Consider the following 18,593-nt stretch of genomic DNA (forward strand, 5'->3'; position numbering starts at 1 on the left):
TTTTTAAAGATTGTGAGGTTTCTTGGCTCAACTACCCTAGCAGCCAGTGCATTCCAGATCCTCTGGGGGAAGAGCAGTTTCCTCCGATCCCCTCAAACGTTTTGCCTTTCACTGTAAAATTATGCTGCTGTCTTCTTGACATGTTACTCAAGGATCCAAGATGGCGGCAGGCTGGGATACTGCAGCCAGAGGTCGTCCACTCCACCCACTCTTTTTTTCCCCTCTTGGTTTTCTTTCTTCTTCTCTCACAGTGACAACTCCTGGCATGGCAGCGGACTCCCATATTGGCCTTCTGGCGTGGTGTCCTTTGCCCAGCATGCAGGTCTCCCAGCCTCATGAGCCTCGAGATGAAGCCTGGCATGGTCTGGAGCCAGGGACCATGTGTGGACTGGAAGCTGCATGCCAGCGTGGTCTGTGGTCATGAACTTTTATTTCCGCAATGCTGGGCATGGTATTTTTCTATTTTCTAAGATCTTGGAGCTAAAGAAGTTGCACCTAGGTACGTTTCTACCTAAGTTGGCGCTGCAAGTGGTGACATATAAGTTTTTCGCTATACTCATTGAGTAGATGTGACAATAAATTCTAACAGGAAGAACTGTTTCCGGTTCAACCTGTCCATACCCCTCATAATCTTACACAGCTCGATCAGTTGTGGGAAAGGATCACTTGACCCAAAATGTTAACTCTGATTTCTTTCCACAGATGCTCTTCCAGCAATTTCTATTTTTGTTGTCTGCACTTCTATCAGGGCCACCCCCAAACTTCGCTTGTCCAAAGAAAACAACTCAAGCTTATCCAGCCTCTCTTCATAGCTGAAATACTCCCTCCCATCTTGCTGAATCTCCACTCCACACTCTTTCCAGTGCAATCACATCCTTCTGACAGTGTGATGATCAGAACAGCAACCTGTACTCTAGCTGTGGCCTAACTAGAATTCTGTACAACTCCAGTATAACTTCCCTGCTCTTACAATCTATGCCTCGACTGACGAAGGCAAGCATCCTGTATGCCTCCTTACCTACCCTATTACTATGTCCTGCTGCCATAAGGGATTTGTGGCAAAGCACCTCTATATCCCTCTGTTCTTCTGAATTTCTAATAATAAAGTCCTCGAATGCTTCCTATTTGATTTGATCTATTGTGTTTTTCACTTTGGAAGAATTGTGCATTTGGATTATAGGTGTTAAGTTCCTTCTTCATCCCTTAGTGTTTTCATTGAATTCTATTTTACTCTGTTGCATGTTGTGGGCATCAAAGACTTGCTAAGCACTTACTGCCTATCCCTAATTGCCATTGAGAAGTTAATGGTGAGCTGCCACCTTGAACCATTGCAGATACACCCAGTGCCATTGGGAACAGAGTTCCAGGATTTGACCCTGTCACTGAAGGAATGGTGGTATAGTTCCAGATCAGGATGGTGCCTGGGTTAGTGTTTGGGTTAGTCTGCAGGTGGTAGTGTTCCATTCTTCTGCCAATGTCTGTATTAGTGGTAGAGGTTGGGAGATGGTGTCGAAGCAGGCTTGATGACTTACTGCAATGCATCTTGCAAATGGAACCGTATTGGTGGTAGTTGAGCATATGTTTAAGGTAGTGGACAAGATGCTAAACAAGTGGGCTGCTTTCTCCCGGAAGGTGTTGAGTTTCTTGCTTGTTTTATTTTTAGATTAGATTAGATTACTTGTAGTGTGGAAGCAGGCCCTTCGGCCCAACAAGTCCACACCGACCCTCCGAAGAGCAACCCACCCTGACCCATTCTTCTACATTTACCCCTTCACCTCACACTACGGGCAATTTAGCAAGGCCAATTCACCTCACCTGCACATTTTTGGACTGTGGGAGGAAACCGAAGCACCTGGAGGAAACCCACACAGACACTGGGAGAATGTGCAAACTCCACACAGACAGTTCCATGAGGCGGGAAATGAATCCAGGTCTCTGGTGCTGTGAAGCAGCAGTGCCAGCCACTGTGCCACCGTGCTGCCCGAGCTTCATGTTGTTAGAGCATCATTCATCCAGATAAGTGAGGACTGTTCCATCACACCCCTGCAGTATGCCTTGGATGGGCTTTGGGAAGTCAGGAGGTAAGTTACTCACTTCAGAATTCCCAGTCTTTGACACTCTGTGGTAGCCATTATTATTTATTAGGTTGCGCGAGTTCAGTTTTTAGTCATTGCTAACTCCCTTATTGTTGTTCAGCAGGCATTCAGCAAAGGAAATGTCATTGAATATCAGCTGCTGTATGTTAAGTCATCTATTATCAGAAATAGTCATTGCCTAGCACTTCTGTGGCATGAATATTACTTACCACTTATCAGCTCAACTTGAATATTGTCCAGGTCTTGCTGCGTTAATGTTCTGTTGGTCTATAAGCTGGTGTCATTTGATTTTTGACCTTGTTCACCCCAGTCCAACTCCAGCATCTTCACATCACGGCTACAATCAACACCATGACCTGCTGGCTCAAAGTAGAGAGGACCTCTAAGAAAATTGCACATATAGATACAGACATCATATTTCTACAGAAATGCAAGAAATCCGAGCAAGTCCCAAAAGGACTACTGATCCTGAATCCACCCAGGTCATTCGCATTTTAATCAGCGGTCTACCTCCTAACTGATTAAAGGATTCATCAAGGGCAGCGACTTTTAAAGTTAACTTTTTGCTTATAAATGCAGTGTCTTATACCTTTCTATCACACCACACCTGAGGAAGGAGCTTAACTCCGAAAGCAGTTTCAAATGAACCTGTTGGACTATAACAGTGTTGTTTGATTTTTGACCTTGTCCACCCCAGTCCAGCTCCAGCATCTCCACGTCGTTAATATTTGCTGAATCCTGAAGGTTCATGAACATTGTGCAGTTATAGATGAACATTTTAAAATAAAACATCTTCTAACCTTATGATGGAAAAAGGTCCTCAATGAAGATGGTTGGACATTTTATATATTCACTAACTTTTTGCATATATTATTTCATGTTCAAGAGCAGCAAAGCAATCACACTAGTTCTAAATCTACAACAGATTTTCTTTACAGTACTTTAAAATATCTCATAATGCAGGATTTCTACACACAGACGGGCCTGAACTAATTCTGGAAAGTTCTTCATTAATTTAGCTTTCTTGTTTCACATCCACAGACTTAAGTAATCTTTGTAAATCGATCAGTCACTAAAATAACATAATTCAAGCACAGATCAGTGAAATCACTGAAAATCATATGGTCTAATAACAGCTATAATATATTTCTGTAATGCTTCATTGTCAATCGAGTAGTGCATCATCCATTTTGCTACCTTCTGCACTGGTGTCTAAGAAATATCCACTTTTTACCTCAACTGAGGATTCCCTGCCCCCATGGTTGACAGAAATCTCAACCGTGTTCCACCTATTTTCCACACCTCCCTCACCCTTGCTCTTCCTTCCCACAACACTGATAGAGTCCCCCGGTCCTCACTTATCACCCCACCAGGGTTCACATTCCAAAGGATTATAAACTGCCCATTTCCTCTACCACCAGTGGGATGCTACCGTCAGACACACATTCCCCTCGTCTCCCTTGCTGAATTCTGTAGGGATTGCTCCCTCCAGGACACCCTCGTCCACTCCTCCTCCCCTCCCAATATCTCACCATACCCCCACAGCACCTTCCTATGTAATGGAAGAAGGTGTAACACTTGCCTGTTTACTTCCCCTCTTCTCACTATCCAAGGCCCCAGACAAACCTTCCAGGTGAAACAATTTACTTGCACTTTGCTCAACCTAATCTATTGTAAATGCGGTTCACACTGTCGTCCCCTCTACAATGGGGAGAGACCGGGTGACTGCTTTACAGAAGGCCAACGTTCTGTCCGCAAAAATGGCCCTGAGCTCCCTGATGCCTGTCTCTTCAACCCATCGCTATGTTCGCTGACCAACTTTTCCATCTTGGATTTGCTACTATGCTGCAATGATGCTTAATGAAAGCTGGAAGAACAGCAACTTAATTTCTGTTTGGGGATTCTGTAGCCTTCAGGACTTGACATCAAGTTCAATAATTTGAGAGCCTGAGCATCTTCTCCCCTGATCTTTATGCGCCCTTGAGCAACAGGCCCTGCCATTGTATTGGCTGTTTCCAGCACAGCCAACCCATTTTTACCTCCTTATCGTCTCCATTATTCGCTTTTCTCTCTCCATTGTTTACCATTATTTGTCCTTCTGTGCCTAACTGTTTCTCCCTCTGAGCTCCATGTCCACCTATTGCTTGCACCTTTTTCTCTTCATGACCTACCCCCCCACACTAACTCTCCCTGTCATCAGCATGTATACTATCTTTCTCTAGCCACTGCTAGTTCTGAAGGGGAGTCGCTGGACTCAAACTTTAACTCTACCTCTTTCCACAGATGCTGCCAGACTTACTGAGTTTGTGCAAAAATTTGTTTTTGTTAGATTCGCACATCTCCTTTTCCTGTTACCCTGTCCTGCTTAAAAATAGACCTACAAAATCAAAGTAAATAATTATAAATATGAACAGAAATCCTGGAAAAGGGAATTACCAGAACAGGAATGTTTGTAACTTATAATTTAGCCAAAGTCTGAAAACAGCTAAATCTTGGAGTCTTATTGGAACGATATTTAATAACAAAAGATGATAAATTATGAATTACATCACACAACATACCGCCTTATAGAACTTTACATTTTGACCCTCAGGTGGCTATGCAAATACACAACAGTCCACTGCAATTTTAGCAGAGAAGGAAGCCATTTTGTGCTACTGAAAAGTCCATGTTGGATCTATCTCGTCGAGAAACATTTCCTACCACGTGATAGAAGTCAGTAATTCAGGGCAGTGTTATTGATCTGGTTTCATGGTCTTGTTTGACAGATTCTGATCATGGTAAAATCATTTACTTTGTACGTCACAACTTTGTATCTGATTTCTTCTACCCAATTCTGTTATTGTTTGTGGCAATATCTAAATTGATCAACAGTTCCGTTAAAACTACTTGTCAACAATTATAATGTAATTACTAGTTTTTTCTTTTTGCTTTGAACATTAGTCCTTAGATAACATGTTCGCAGCATCTTTCAAAAGTATCTACTTTGATGATTCTTTGAGTTTTAACTTGCAAACATATGATTTAAACAAATGTCTTAAATTTTTGACCGTTTAAATATCTAAGCTAGCAGCAGTAAATTAAAAGATGTTTGACAGGATTGACATGATCATAGTTATACTGTCAGATTGTAAACAGTGCTTTGGTGGATCCTGTGAAAAAATACATGTTTTAAATGGGGCTAATTTATAACTGTTTCTGATAAGCATGGCACCTAAATGATTAAAGATATGTCTGCTAATGGTGATGGAAATAGAGATTAGGGGAGAGGAGATAGGGCTATTGGATATAGACATTAAATTTGTACGAAAATTCAGAGTCAGAGACAAGAAGTGTCAGGCCGGAGTTAGAGGATTGGAGCTGTTTATGGAACTCGACTGGAGTTTGCAAAGGGATTGAAAAGCATTCAGTACCTGAGAACCAAAGTAGACCAGCAACAGTGGGGATAATTGGTGAGCTGAACTTGATGTAGATTAGGACATTGGCAGCAAAGTCATTGATGAGCTGATGTTTTTAGATGATGGAGCATTAAGAGTTCGGCAAGGTGAGTATTTGAATTGCTGAGACTGGAGGTAGCCACAGATGAATTGGTGTTTTGGCAGTAGATTGGCTGAGGGGGTGGCAAGGAATGGAATGTCACAAGAGGTTTAAATTGGATATTCTTTGTGATAAGGTTTTGATTTGGAAACTCAAATAGAGTGCAGAGATTTATCATAGCTTGCCTCAGACGCAGACAGTGACGACAAAGAGAGATGTGGTCAGTAATTTTAAAAAAATGAAATTTATGGTGGAAGAAAAGAAGAGAACAGTTTAACTGGAGGAAATTGTGACTCACCAAAACCAGGACATCAAACAAATAGTTTGAGAGCGTTTATTGAGAGAAATGATGGAGAGAGAGAGCAGTCCTCACTTTCTCAGAGCTGGATGACATCAGTGTCCATGTTAATGCTAACTATTTCTGCAGTTGACTTCTCTAAAGGATAGCAGACAAGTGAAAAGGAGCACAAGAGCTTGCAGTGCCCTGCCTCTCGAGCTTTCTTTGAAAACTGAAGTACTGACTTCTTTGATCATATGTCTTTTCTACTCGGTAACAAAGGATCAGAGCGCTGCAATATTTTGATTACTTTGCATCTGCTTAAGTAAATCGATACGTCCTAATTATTATCTCTGCTTAATTTATATCCTGACATTTGAAGTATATCTTTCAGTTAGCTTCTTCTGTGTTTTAAAGTTTTAGTTTTGACCATATCTTGCCTCCACATGGCGCACTCAAGATCAAGAAAAATTTAGTCAACTTCTCTACATTTGAACATAGAATAACACAATTAGCTCAGAAACGGGCCATTCATCCTAACTCGGCTGGACTGGTGTTATGCTTCATGCTTGTTGTCTTAATGGTCAATGGTAGACACTGTCGCCTCATCTCTGGAAATCAGCTCTTTTGTCCATAATTGAACCAAAGCTGTAATGAGGTCAGGAGCTGAGTGGACCTGGTGAACCCAAACTGGGTGTCACTGAGCACATTCCTGCTGAGCAGATGCTGCTTGATAGCACTGTTAATGACTCCTTCCATTATTGCATGTCCATCTCCAGTAGGAAGATGCATTGATGAATGATTGACTAACAGACTAAAAACAGATTGTAAGAATAAAAGAGCTGTTCTCACATAGGCTGAGAGTAGTGAGGCATTGCATGGATCAGTACTTGGACTCAGCTATTGACAATACATATCAATGGTTGGATGTGGGAACGAAATGTATTATTTCCAAATTTTATATGCTACAGGTTTGTGGGAATATATGTTGTGGGCAAGTTGCAAAGCAGCTTCAAGAGGATTTCTGCATGCTTGGCAAATGTTTACAATATGGCAGGTGGAATATAATATGGGAAATGGTGAAGTTATCCACTTTGGTTGGAAGAACAGATGTGCAAAGCATCTCTTCAATGGTGAGAGGTTAGGATATTATTGCTATAGAACAAGTACAACACAGACTTGTTCCAGGGTGACAGGACTGGTCTATGAAGAGAGATTTTGAATGCTAGGCCTGCATTCTCAAGAATTTAAGAGTAAGGGTTATTCTCCTTGAAACCCACAATTTAAGGAGTTTCACAGAATAGAGATGGGCCAATGGACTGAAGAGTGGCAGATGGAGTTTAATTTAGATAAATGCAAGATGCTGCATTTTGGGAAAGCAAATCTTAGCAGGACTCCTGCACTTCATGGTAAATTCCCAGGGAGTGTTACTAAATAAAGAGACCTTGGAGTGCAGGTTCATAGTTCCTTAAAAGTGAAGAAGGCACATGGTATGCTTTCCTTTATTGGTCAGAGTATTAAGTGCAGGAGTGTTGAGTACATGTTGCAGCTGTACAGGATATTGGTTAGGCCTCTTTTGGAATATTGTGTGCAGTTCTGGTCTCCTTCCTATCGGAATGATGTTGTGAAACTTGAAAGAGTTCGGAAAAGATTTACAAGGATGTTGCCAAGGTCGAAGGATTTGAACTATAAGGAGAGGCTGAATAGTCTGGGATTGTTTTCCCTGGAGTACTGGAGGCTGAGGGTGACCTTATAGAGGTTTATAAAATCATGAGGGGCATGGATAGGGTAAATAGACAAGGTCTTTCCCCTGGGGTGGGAAAGTCCAGAACTAGAGGGCATAGGTCTTAGGGTGAGTGGAGAAAAATATAAAAGAGACCTAAGAGGCAACTGTTTCATGCAGAGGGTGGTGTGTGTGTGTGTGTGTGTGTGTGTTGGGGGGAGGAAATGGGCTGCCAGAGGAAGTGGTGAAGGCTAGTACAATTGCAACATTTCAAAGGTATCTGGATGGGTATATGAATAGGAAGGGTTTGGAGGGATATGGGCTGGATGCTAGCAGGTGGGACTACATTGGGTTTGGGATATCTGGTCGGCATGGATGGGTTCGACCGAAGGGTCTGTTTCCGTGCTGTAATTCTCTGACTGTGATATATAAGTAAGATATTTCCCCTAAAATTGAGAAACATTTTTAAAATAAAAGAGAAGCCACTGGGAACTGTGAAACATTTTATTCGGGGTTGGGAATATTTGGAATTCTGTCTCCCAGTGGGCTGTGAAAGTTCAGTCATTCAGTGCATTTAAAGTTATGATTGACACCAGTTTCTAAATATCAATGGTATAAAGGGATGTGATTATGGTACGGGGAAAAGGCATTAACATGGATGATCTGCTCTGATCAAATTCAATGGCAAAGCAGGTTTGAGATACTGAATGATCTACTTTGTGTTCCAGTCTCTCTGAAATGTCTTCTCTAATTATGGCCTTTTGAACATTTCCAATTTTAATCAGTTTTACTGGCCAGTGCTGGCTATACTTTCAACTTTTGCCCAAAACATCTATTCTCCTGCTCCTCGGATGCTGCCTGATCTGCTGTGCTTTTCCAACAACACACTCGATTCTGATCTCCAGCTTCTGCAGTCGCCTATACTTTCAACAGCCTGGGTTCTAAGCTTTGGAGTTCTTTCCTTGAATCTCGCTGTCTCTACTCTCTTTCTTCCATCGAGAGTCACCTTAAAAACTACCACATTCACCAACCTTTGGTCATCTGCCCTAATATCTCCTTATGAGCCTCAGTGTCTTTTTTTCTTTTGTCACTGTCCTGTGGGAAGCCTTAAGATTTTTTTAAAAATGTTGGCAGTGCCATGTAACATGGTTGTAAAGCATCTTTTCCTGCAAATGTTATGTTTCTTATCTCTTTAATTTTGCTGTGTCAGTGAATAATTTTCAAATTTATTGAAGCGACAATTAGGTTTATACATTGCATATTTATTCTATTGCACTCTTCCATAAGATAAACAAGCCTGGTAGGAGAACAAATTAGCAAAGTATACAAGTTACTGCAGAAGCATGGAAATTATATTTCTATCTTTTTCAATGCATATATGATGGAGTAGCCCTCTCACCAATGACTAGTTGATAGTTGTGCCTTTTGCTTTTCACTCATTTATGTTTTGTTCTACTCTGCAGATCTTACTCTTAACTTTTTCCCAGCTGACTGCAGGCAGGCATATCAGTATGCAAAGGCCATTGTAACTAGTTGAGAGGAAGTCTTCTCACAAGTTTCATCTGCTTCCTCTTCCATTAAGTGAAAAGTAGATCTTTGAGTCTCGCTGAAAAGAGGGACATCTTGTCGAGCCTTTTTGTCATGCACTCTTGGACGATTTTCAAAAATATCAGTTCAATACCAACCAAATTTATACTACTTGAAAGGAGAGTACCGATTGTTGGTATGTAGACTCTGGCAGAGATTTTGCCATGGAGAAGCACCCATTAAATAACAGCCAGACTCTGTCTAAATTTCAAACCTGAGCTTTGATTGGTCTAGGGACTGCCCAGAGAAATGAATCAGTGAATGAATGACTGTCACCTATTTTATTGCATATATCTGATTTTTATCATTTTGATTCAGTATAACCATAGTACTATTTTTCAGTTTATCTCTGTACCTCAACGTAGACTTGACTTGAATTTTCTAGTTAACTCATCAAGTCATTGCACTATTTGATTAAATTGGATTGCTTACAGTGTGGAAACAGGCCCTTCGGCCCAACAAGTCCACACCAACCCACTGAAGCGCAACCGACCCAGACCCATTCCCCTACATTTACCCCTTCACCTAACACTATGGGCAATTTAGCATGGCCAATTCACCTAACCTGCACATTTCTGGAGGAAATCCACGCAGACACAGGGAGAATGCGCAAACTCCACACAGAGAGTCGCCTGAGGCGGGAATTGAACCCGAGTCTCTGGCGCTGTGAGGCAGCAGTGCTTGCCACTGTGCCGTCCCTACAGTGTACAGTGTGAGACCGAGCTACTCATGGCAGGTTTCCTATGACCTGTTTTCCAAAGTTGGTTTGAGCAGTAGTAGGATTCCACAACATGCCTCTTTCCCCCAGTGTCCTGGGAAGTCGTAATAAGGGTTCTTGATCCTGATTAATATCCTCTGGTTCCTGGAAAATGCATTTGCATGGATATTATAGGGAACATAGTTAAGGACCTTTTAACTGTTGAGTACACTGTAGATTTGTACTGGAACAGTAGCTTTGTCCTGAGAAATCCACTGTTTGATAATCCTCATTGCTGACATCAGAGAAGCACTTTCTCTTTTATCGGATGTTACCCCAGTCATTAGCCACAGTGGAAGTACAATTTGTCTTTTAAATATTAAATTATCTTCTTTTCAAAAACAGGATATTGGTTGAAGGATTGAGCAAGTTAAGTATTTCACTTTTAAGAAACTTCCTGGCACTCCCAAATAAACATAACCTTTCCTTTTTAATGCACCATGCACTATTCCATTAGTCCAAGGGCGTCTGATATGTCCTGTGTATGGATAAGGTCCAGTGCCCTTTTGCTGTTTCCCAGAATACTGAATATTGGGATTGGTAAAAAGCATTGTATCAGAACTATCAACATCAGAGCAATGCTAGGGCAGAAATTTATGTACAAAAGGAGGTTACGTAGCAGGTTGCACATGGGTGTTGTTTGTTTTAAGAGAGATGCATTAAATTAAATTACCGTTTTATAAATAGACTTCACCTAATAGAGGTGATGGTCATGCTGAAAGTAAGTTGCAATGCTGGTTCTGGCAATTGCATCTGTTATCCTGCAGATAATCTGATACAAATGTCTTTGTTTTGCAGGCAAAGCAGAGAGAGCATCATTCCCATTTGGGAGGGACTCAAACATGCAGGGCTGTCAGGTCAGTAAGTGGTTCCATTTCCTCAATGATTGAAGCAGTTACATTATTGACTTAATATATTTGTGCTTATCACTTGCATTTAAAGCAAAAGAGGAATTTGTAAACTTGTAAATTTGATAAGGTTGCTTGTAAAATGGACCATGGATTATCATTAATATTAGCCTTTTTAAAAATTTGGGAAAAATTTTCCCATTGCTGAAAATAAATCATGCTTAAGGCATTGTTAGACTACAAGTGTGCTGGTTTGAGTGTGAAGTGGGGATTTAAACTCTGCTGAGAAAGCGGCTCAATGAGAATCTGGGCCTCCCTGAGAGAAGCAGTTTATTTTAGCAATGTGGTTGCTAGTGGGCTTCCATTTAAAACAAATGTTATCTGAGAGCAGAAGCAAGTTGACCATCTAGAGGTGATCTGCCAGACTTGAGGTGAGTGGGTAACGAACCAGAAGATTAGAGCTTCACTAAATGGGAATAGGAGTGGCATTCTAAACAAGAAAGGCACGAGCTTTCCTTGTGAGACCTTCCAACCAAGTTTGTTATTTTAGGCTTCTAATGTGCTCTAGAATTAAGAATACCACACCTGAGGAAAGAGTGGAGCTCTGAAAGCTTCAATTTCGAATAGACCTGTTTGTAACCTGGTGGTGTTTGATTTTTGACCCAGTCCAACTATGGCATCTCCAACATCATGGAATTAAAATGCACACCTGGAGATTTGATGTTGTAGGCCACTCACCCCCTCGAGCCTTCTCCTGCCACGATCATATATGAGACCTATTGTCTAAAATATTTTAAGGTCTTATGTATCAAGGTTTCCTTGGAAAATTAAGAGCAGACAATGGGTCAAAGATAGGGGCTCAGGTGGATGAGAAAATATTAAAGGAAGCTGCAAGGATCCATTGATCGGTGGAAGGATTGCTTTAGAAGAAGTGAGCACAGAGGCATAGTGTTGGAAGAAGTGTTCAGTGTCATAACAAGACTGAAATTCATTGAGGTTAAGGGGGTACAAGGATATAACAGAGTCCTTTGGATGCAAATCATTCAGCATCTGAGAGGGAAAAAAAAACCGGGTATATTGAATATGTAGCGAGAGTTGTATGGAATGGGAGCAATAATCCAAAGGGCATTGTTACTTGTACATTGTTGGAGCTTGTTTTCCTTATCACCTGTAAGGAAGAGAGCATTTTTTTTCTTAAGATATTCATTGAGATGAAAAATGAAATGAAACTGAGGACAGGAGATCTTTGAGATGAGGTGAGTTGTTGCTGGTCAGGTCAGCAGATGGCACTGGGCATGAATGTCAGAATACAGTGAAGGATAGCAGTCCAATAATGTTATATGTCATGGTGGATTCAAAATACAAAGGATGGAACTTTAGCTGGAGTCCATGTAGGGTAAGTTGGAGCCAGAGACAGTGACTGAGGAATGAGATGTGATTGGGATTGGCAAACACCTCATTAAGGAGCAGGAGGGAATTGGAAAACAATTAAGTTTTTGTGATAACAACATCTGGGTTAAACCTGAGAGATTATAGTGTTGTCAGACCTACTGAATTTTTCCAGCACTTAAGTCTGTGCACGGCAGAGTTTTCTGGAACTGGAAGTCAATGCTGAGATGTGTGTCAGTTTAATGAATGCTGTGCGCGGAGTACTGAAATGGCTACATGTAGACAGCTGTACAGCTTAGCAGGGACAAGGCTTCAGACATAGAAAACCTAACAGTTGCTAATTCAAAAGCTAGAAATTTAAACTTATAATAAATGATTTTAAATATACCTACAGTATGTATGTAAATGTCACAGTTACATTATAACACAGGATGCCAGCAAACAAAATAGAAATCGGGCAGTTGTTCCTCCATCAACACATTAAAGGACAACAATAAACTTATGGAAGCTTACAGCTGGCCCACTTTGCAGCAAGAATGAAGAAAAAACAATGTGAGAGTACCTATTGGAAGTCTGTATCATGAACTGCCTAAATTCCATTTTGAATACTTAGCTCATTTGACTTTGGGATGTCATGAACCAATGAATCAATTTGAAGATGTAGTTGACTCTTCACTGTCTGTCATAGTGAAAGAGGTGATAGTTGAGTCACTAGATGAGCTAAAACTATGATAGACTGTACTTAGAAGAAGTCCTTTGGCCTCACTGTCTACTGCCAATAACAGCATTAAATCTGCACTGGCCCCGCTTATCAGCACTAGGTCCATAGTCTTGAATACTATCACATTTCAAGTATTCATTCAAGTATATTTTAAAGATGAGGTTACCCACCTCAACTACCCTTCCAGGCAGTGCACGCCAGACACCCACCACTCTCTGGGTGAAACTCCTTTTCTGCAAGTCCCCTCTAAACCTCCTGCTTTTCACTCTAAAAGTGTGCCTTCTTGTTATTGTTCCTTAAACTAAGGGAAGCAGCTGCTTTCTATCTACCTTGTCCTTGTCCATACCCCTCATAGTCTTATCCACTTTTATCAGGTCATCCCTCCGTCTTTTCTACTGCAAAGAAAACAACCTAAGCTTGTCCAGTTTCTCCTAACTCAGATGCTTGAGCCCAGGCACCAACCTGGTGAGTCTCCTCCAGCGCAATTATATCCTTCCTTTAGTGTGATGAACAGAACTCCTAGCCTGTATAACTCCAATATAACCTCCCTGCTCTTATAACTATACCTTGACTGATGAAGGCAAATTGTCTTGTATGACTTTTGAACTACTTTTGATTAGTTCATGGCTATGGGCATCGTTGGCATTTATTGTTCATCCCTAATTGGCCAGTGGGCAGTTGAGAGTCTATCTCATTGCTATGGGTCTGCAATCACATGTACACCAGAACAGGTAAGGATGGCAGCTTCCTTCCTTAAAGGACATCTGTGAACCAAAATGGTTTTTCCCAACATTCAGCCATGTTTTTCTGATCATCATTAGACTCTTAATTCCAGATTTTGTTTTGGTGTTCAGACTTTACTATTTGCCATGGCAGGGTTTGAACCCGGGTTCCCAGAACATTCCTAGGTCCCTGGACTTTTTTTTTTTTGGTTTAATCTATTTTTCTAATCAATCTGTTCAAGTTGGACTTGAATCCAGGCCTCCCAGATCAGGGATAGTGACACTATGACTGAGCCATAAGAGGCCCCCCCCCCCAAATTTTACCATCTGCCATGACAGGATTCAAACCCAGGTCCCTTGGGTCTCTGGATAAATAGTCTGGCAATAATACCACTAGGCAAACAGCACAAAGGTGCAACAAGTGGAGAGTGTCAAGCTCCTGGGAGTGGTCATCTACAACAAGCTTTGTTGAATTCTTCATATGGACACACTGGTTACAAAGGCCCAATACTGTCTCCTCTTCCTCGGGCAGCTGAGGAAATTTGGCATGACGGCGAATACCCTTGCCAACTTTTATAGGTGCACCATCGAGAGCATTCTGTCTGGATGTATCACTACCTGGTATGGCACTTTCAAAGGAAGAAAGCAGAGCACCTGAAAAGAACACAAATTGGAGAAAATACACAGGAGTGGGATTAGCTGAGAAGTTCTTCCAAAGAACTAGCAAAGATACAGCAGGCTGAATGGCCTCCTGCAGTTATTTATCTGATTAAAACCCTAGTGAGCACATTTCAGTTTGACTTACATTGTTTATTTTGGTGTGTTTTCATGTAGAAATCCAGATTTGAAGATTCACTGTTGAAACCTTAATTCCACCGCACAGTCTTGGTCAGAATGCTGTTAACTAACAAAAGTTATGACTTAAATTAAAATGTGATCTTTTCAGACCTTATCTGTGTTTTTACCCATGCTTTGCTTGACACTATTTGATTTATATTGGAAAGTTGGCATTTTCAGGGTCTGCTGACTTTAATTTCTGGATCTGGATCTTTGCTGATCTCATTGATTTTGCCCAACATTACCTCTTTTGTTTGGAACATAGTTAAAGCATGTGCTGGAAGAGTAGTTAAACATTAATCTTCAGAGGAAAATGTATTTCAATACACTGTTTAAATTCTCACTGATGCGTGTAAAGTCATCACTGGAACAAATTTTCTGTATATACCTGCCAATATTTCATAGGAACAGGAGTAGGCCATTCAGCCTTTCAGGTCTGTTCCATTTTTCTATGACATCATAGATGTATGACCTTACTCCTAAGCTTTGGCTCATATCCCTTAATACTTTCTCTTCAACAAAACTTTATCTACATCAGGTTTAAAATCAGCAAGTGATCTCACATCAACTGCCATTTGTGAAGACAGTTCTAAACCTCTATACCATCCTTTGTGTGTAGAAGTGCTTCCTAACATCTCTTCTGATCGGTCTGGCCCTAATTTTTAGACACTGTCCCCAAAGTTCTAGAATCCTTAATCAGCGCATATAATTTATCTGTGTCCACCTTGTCTTTTCCTGTTAATATCTTGAAGACTTCAATCATATCGACCCTTAACTGTAAATTCTATAGAAAACAGACCCTATTTGCACAATCTCTCCTCAAAATTTAAACTTTGAAGTCCAGTTGCCATTTTTGTAAACTGAAGGCCAATATATCTTTCCTAAGGTGTAATGGTCAAATCTGCTCTCAGTACTCCACGAGGCATCTATTTTAACTCTGTGCATGTGAATGGCTTTTGAATGAATTAAGATTGGGTGCTTTCACAATAAGATAAAACAGTGCGGTACTCATATGTGAGTAACTTAATGTCAAGTCAGTTACAATTGTGATTCTGACATTAAACTGGGGAAACAAAAACCAAATGTTTATATCTGTAAATTTCAAAGACTTTGCATCATGGTGTTATATTTAATCAAATGAAGATACATACAAATAAACATTCAGAACAGAAGCCATTCAGATCTCTGCCCCGTCTGGATTTAGTAAGTTCTTGGCTAATCTAATTGTGGCCTCAATTCTAAATTCTTGCTTATCTATTCCCCCATGAGCATTGACTCCGCTGTTAGTTAAGAGTGGTCAAAATGTGAAATGGTGTGTAGACTATTGGAGGTTAGATGCTCTGAGTCATAGAAACTGCAGCAAGAAAGGACCAAGGTGCAGTGCACACTTGTAAAATTTGCAGTGGACACAATGCTTTTAAATAGTTTAACAGAATCTGGTCCCATTGTCTTGCCCCTTATCACCCCCAATCTCTCAAAATTCTTCCCTTTCAAAAGCCTATTCAAATTAATTTCAAATCATGTTGCAGTCTCTGGCTCAGTAGGCACCTGTTATTAATGTTTCACACCTTCATAGTTTGTGTTTATATCAGAAAATTGCATTAGAAAATGTTTCTTCCAACTTTTACCTCACTAATTTTGTCATCACTGTCTACCTGTGAACTCTTACTCTTGATTTGCCAACCAGCAAAAGCAGGGAGAAAGTGAGGACTGCAGATGCTGAAGAACAGAGTCAAAAAGTGTGGTGCTGGAAATGCACATCAGGTCAGGCAGCATCCGAAGAGCAGGAGAATTGATGTTTTGAGCATAAGCTCTTCAACAGGAATTCCTGATGAAGAGCTTATGCTCGAAGTATTGACTCTCCTGCTGCTTGACTGGTTGTGCTTTTCCAGCACCATGCTTTTGAACCAGCAAAAGCAGCCTTCCTTGCTTTCCCCTGAATGTGTCTGTAAAATTTCTTTGAACTTCCTCTGTTCAAGTGAGAAAGATTCTAAATTTTTAAGCATCTGGTAACATACAAGTAGATTTTTGCTGTATAATTTCCAATTTCTATAATAAATTGCTCGGAAAATTGAGGCTATTGAAAAGTAAAACAGACAGATGCTTTGATTTTGTCCATTCCTGACCAGGTTAGAAATATAAGTTTAAGAGGATAACTATATGTTTATCCGAGATCATCTTCCTTCCCGACCGATTTAGAATTCATAGCATGAACTTCTTTTTTTTCCTGTTTTCCTTCCCAATGAGTATTATGCATTCATGTTATCCATGCATTGATCAGTAAAGGAACAGCTGGATGATTTGATAGAATTTCTTTAGTTTATTGCTGAATGGATATTGCAGCATTCATGTAATAATGGGAATGAATTTATTGGAATTTGTGGCTCTGACTTGGTGCAAAACAAGAAGGTAAGGCAACAGAGGTGGCTTGAATTTGAGGCGTCAACAAATGGAAAAGAGTTTGAGAAGCAATGGTGAAGAGAGGGGAACTGATACTAATAAAAAGAAGAAGAAATCAGATGCATAAAAAAGACAATTCAAAACAGTACAGGCTTAGAGAAGAAGTTAATCTTTTCTTAATGGTCAAGGTATAATCTCTTGGATAAAAAGTTTGGGTAAATAAGGAAAATGAGCAGGCCAGGCAGCATCCTCGGATACTGCCTGGCCTGCTGTGTTTTTCCAGCACCACATTTTTCAACTCTGTTACTCTGGTACTCCAGCATCTGCAGTCCTCACTTTCTCCTAAATAAGGAAAATGCTTTGTGTTGGGTTTATGAGGGATAAGTAGTTACGATTTTGTCTGCGTGAACATAAAATGGAAGCAAAAAATTCATTTTAAATCACCTAAAGATAGTATGTGAGTTATTGGTTCAGCAAGCATTTTAAATCACTTTTTGAGATGAATTTTAGTGGTGTTAAAGTTGAGGGTAATACTTCCACACAGTTATAACTGAAGTGGTGAGGACGCATTGAACCTATAGAAATAACAGTGAATATTAGGAATCTTATAAAGTGCTTGAATCCTTTAAGCACCAGTCTAACATGACAACACTAAAATAACAAGGATTGCAGTAAAAATTCAGATGGAGGTTGGCAAATTAATTGGACAGTGAAGATCATACCAAAATATAATAATGAAAAAAATTGAAGTACTCTCATATGTGAAAAATTGGGAAATAGAATCAAAGGGCATGGTTAGAAATGCTTCTGTTAATGTTTTCTTTTCAGGTTTGTCTTTTTTTTAAACAGCCAATTTTTCATTGTGTTATTAGTCAACTCCCAGTGCGATTTCTACTGTTTCATTATTGGTACTTTCACTAAGACTTTTTTGTTGTTGAAATAATAGGTCCCGAGTCTTCTGTCTATTAAAGCGGCCTTTCCTAACATTTTGTTGTGACATTTTTATATAGTTTTGTGCACTCCACAGCTGGATTAACAACATGTTTGCCCTTTATACTAGTTAAGTGGCTCATTAGCTGCTTGAGAAGTGTGAAAGGGCCATTATTTTAGGTGGGCTGTGATTGGCCAGTTTCTTTTCTGTTGTTCCTGTTTTAACAGATTTGTGATGCGCAAAAGAAGCTGTATCAAAACTCTCCCAGTCATTTTGGTTCAAATCTGTTTTAAAACAAGAGGAGAATTGAACGTGCCTTTTTTTAAGGAAGCAGGCCATTTTTGCCCTTGAGAGAGTAAGGGAGCAGAAGGAGCTAAATGATTAAAATAGTTAAAAATGACGCAGGGGAGATGCTAATCTGTTATCAGGAGAGAGAAATGATGCAGTGACACAAATATAATAAAGACAATTCATATCATTTTCCTACTTCTGAGCCAGAAAACCTTGATTCAAAGTCCCATCTACTCCAGAGGTGTGTCACAACATTGTCTGACCAGGTTCATTTATAAAATATTTAAAAGACAAACTGCAATTTTCAGTCTGCTTCACGTTCAGGATAATACCATAGACTGACTACCAGTTAGCACAGTGATAGTGTATTTCAGGTTAACAACAACAACAGCTTATCTTTATGTAGCACCTTTTAATGTGAAGTCCCAAGGTGCTTCACATTTTTTTTTGGTGTAATGTAAAGCAAAATATTACATT

General features: G+C 40.2%; 1 protein-coding gene across 5 annotated transcripts in view; it reads left to right on the forward strand.

Moving 5' to 3' along the window:
- Positions 1 to 18,593, forward strand: part of tcf4 (transcription factor 4) — a 618,789-nt gene that overhangs the window by 292,412 nt on the left and 307,784 nt on the right. For all 5 annotated transcript variants that reach the window (XM_087990548.1, XM_087990538.1, XM_087990560.1 and 2 more), the window contains one exon: positions 10,776 to 10,834. In XM_087990548.1, coding sequence (XP_087846674.1) covers positions 10,776 to 10,834 — 59 coding nt within the window. The remainder of the gene's footprint in view (positions 1 to 10,775; positions 10,835 to 18,593) is intronic.

This window comes from Chiloscyllium plagiosum, unplaced genomic scaffold (genome assembly GCF_037043375.1).
Source record: "Chiloscyllium plagiosum isolate Xiang-an unplaced genomic scaffold, Cpla_swu_hap1 HiC_scaffold_1, whole genome shotgun sequence".
Classification (NCBI taxonomy): Eukaryota; Metazoa; Chordata; class Chondrichthyes; order Orectolobiformes; family Hemiscylliidae; genus Chiloscyllium; species Chiloscyllium plagiosum.